Here is a 1,462-nt window from a genome sequence, read left to right as displayed (position 1 = left end):
AAGGCTTTGCGTCTGCCCTCAGCAGAGTTCATCCTGAGGATGGCCACAAGAATGAGTCCATATGAAACAAGAACAATCAGCAGGGAGAAAACTAAATTAAAAGCAGAAAGGCTCAGAAGAATTAATTCTACATCCTTTGCATCACTAGATAAAATACTTAAGAGGGGAAGACTATCACAGTAAAAATGACTAATTACATTAGATTTCCAAAAAGATGAATTAAAAATCTTAATTGTAATCAGCAGTGCTTCAAACAAGCTGTAAAGATATGGGATGGAAACCAAAAGGCAGCACACTCTGTCTGACATGATGACCATGTACTGCAGAGGATTACAGATGGCTACATAGCGGTCGTAGGCCATCACTGTTAGCATCAAAAGTTCTTTTACCATTAATGTTATAAAGACAACTAGCTGGGTTGCACATGCACTGTAAGAAATGGTATTTTTCTCCACTACAAAATTAACTAACATTTTGGGGCCAATTGATGTGGAGTATCCAAGATCAATAAATGCCAGATTTCTGAGGAAAAAGTACATGGGAGTTTTCAGGTGAGAATCAACCTTGGTCAAGATAATCAGACCCAGGTTCCCCATAATTATGGCCAGGTAGAGGATGAGGAATAAAAAGAAAAGGGGGATCTGCAGGTCAGGATGATCTGTGATACCCAGGAGAACGAATTCAGTTACTTGAATTGACGTTGTTTCATTCCACTTTTTCATTTCTTCCATTCAAGGAAAGCAGTCTAAGAAGAAAAGGACTTGTGCTCTTTGAATCTAAGATGTATCAATCACAAGAGATTCTGTCATGTAGGATATTTGAGAATACCTCTTGCTGTTCAGCATGACATCAAGGAGTTATGCAAAAATCTTCTTACTTTCCATAATAACTCCTTAATGTTAGTCTGCACCACAGACAGATTTCTTTGCTATCTACACAATAAATTTGAGCCTGCACAAAAATTTGGTATACTTAATACCTATCACTTTCAGTGATATGATAGGACTTTGTTTATGATTTTTTTTCTCTTAATAGTACCCTGAAAAACACCATATATCACATAGGTGATTGAGCTACCAACCATGAGTAGTAGTCAATCTTATATATATATATATATGTGTGTGTGTGTGTGTGTATGTGTGTGTGTATACATACATATACATATACATATATGTATATATTCTATATATTCCAATATTCCATATATACATATTATATATATATATAATTTACATGAAATTATCTGTGACATTTGTCACCTAAGATTTATAATTAGATAGTTTATATAAAACACAAAACAAAACAAAATAAAACCAAAAAAATTCCAATGAAGGTACAAAAAAAGAAGTGTTTGTAGATCTTTTTTTATTGTTGATATCTACATAGCTGCATTAAAATCAAAGTTGGCTTTAAGGAAACTTGTTAGTTTGAATATATTGCATAGGGAAGAGAGACATGTCAC

General features: G+C 33.9%; 1 protein-coding gene across 1 annotated transcript; it reads right to left on the bottom strand.

Moving 5' to 3' along the window:
- Positions 1-8: 8 nt before the first annotated feature.
- On the bottom strand, positions 9-731 carry LOC114053641 (olfactory receptor 8K3-like; the record flags this gene model as incomplete). The annotated part of the gene is made up of 1 exon (XM_027876755.1): positions 9-731. A coding segment is annotated over exon 1 (723 nt), but the record flags the coding sequence as incomplete, so codon positions are not given.
- Between the last annotated feature and the right edge of the window lie 731 nt (positions 732-1,462).

The sequence above is a fragment of the Vombatus ursinus genome, unplaced genomic scaffold (genome assembly GCF_900497805.2).
Source record: "Vombatus ursinus unplaced genomic scaffold, bare-nosed wombat genome assembly UNPS02004157.1, whole genome shotgun sequence".
In the NCBI taxonomy this organism is placed as follows: domain Eukaryota; kingdom Metazoa; phylum Chordata; class Mammalia; order Diprotodontia; family Vombatidae; genus Vombatus; species Vombatus ursinus.
This window is presented reverse-complemented; position numbering and strand designations above follow the sequence as displayed.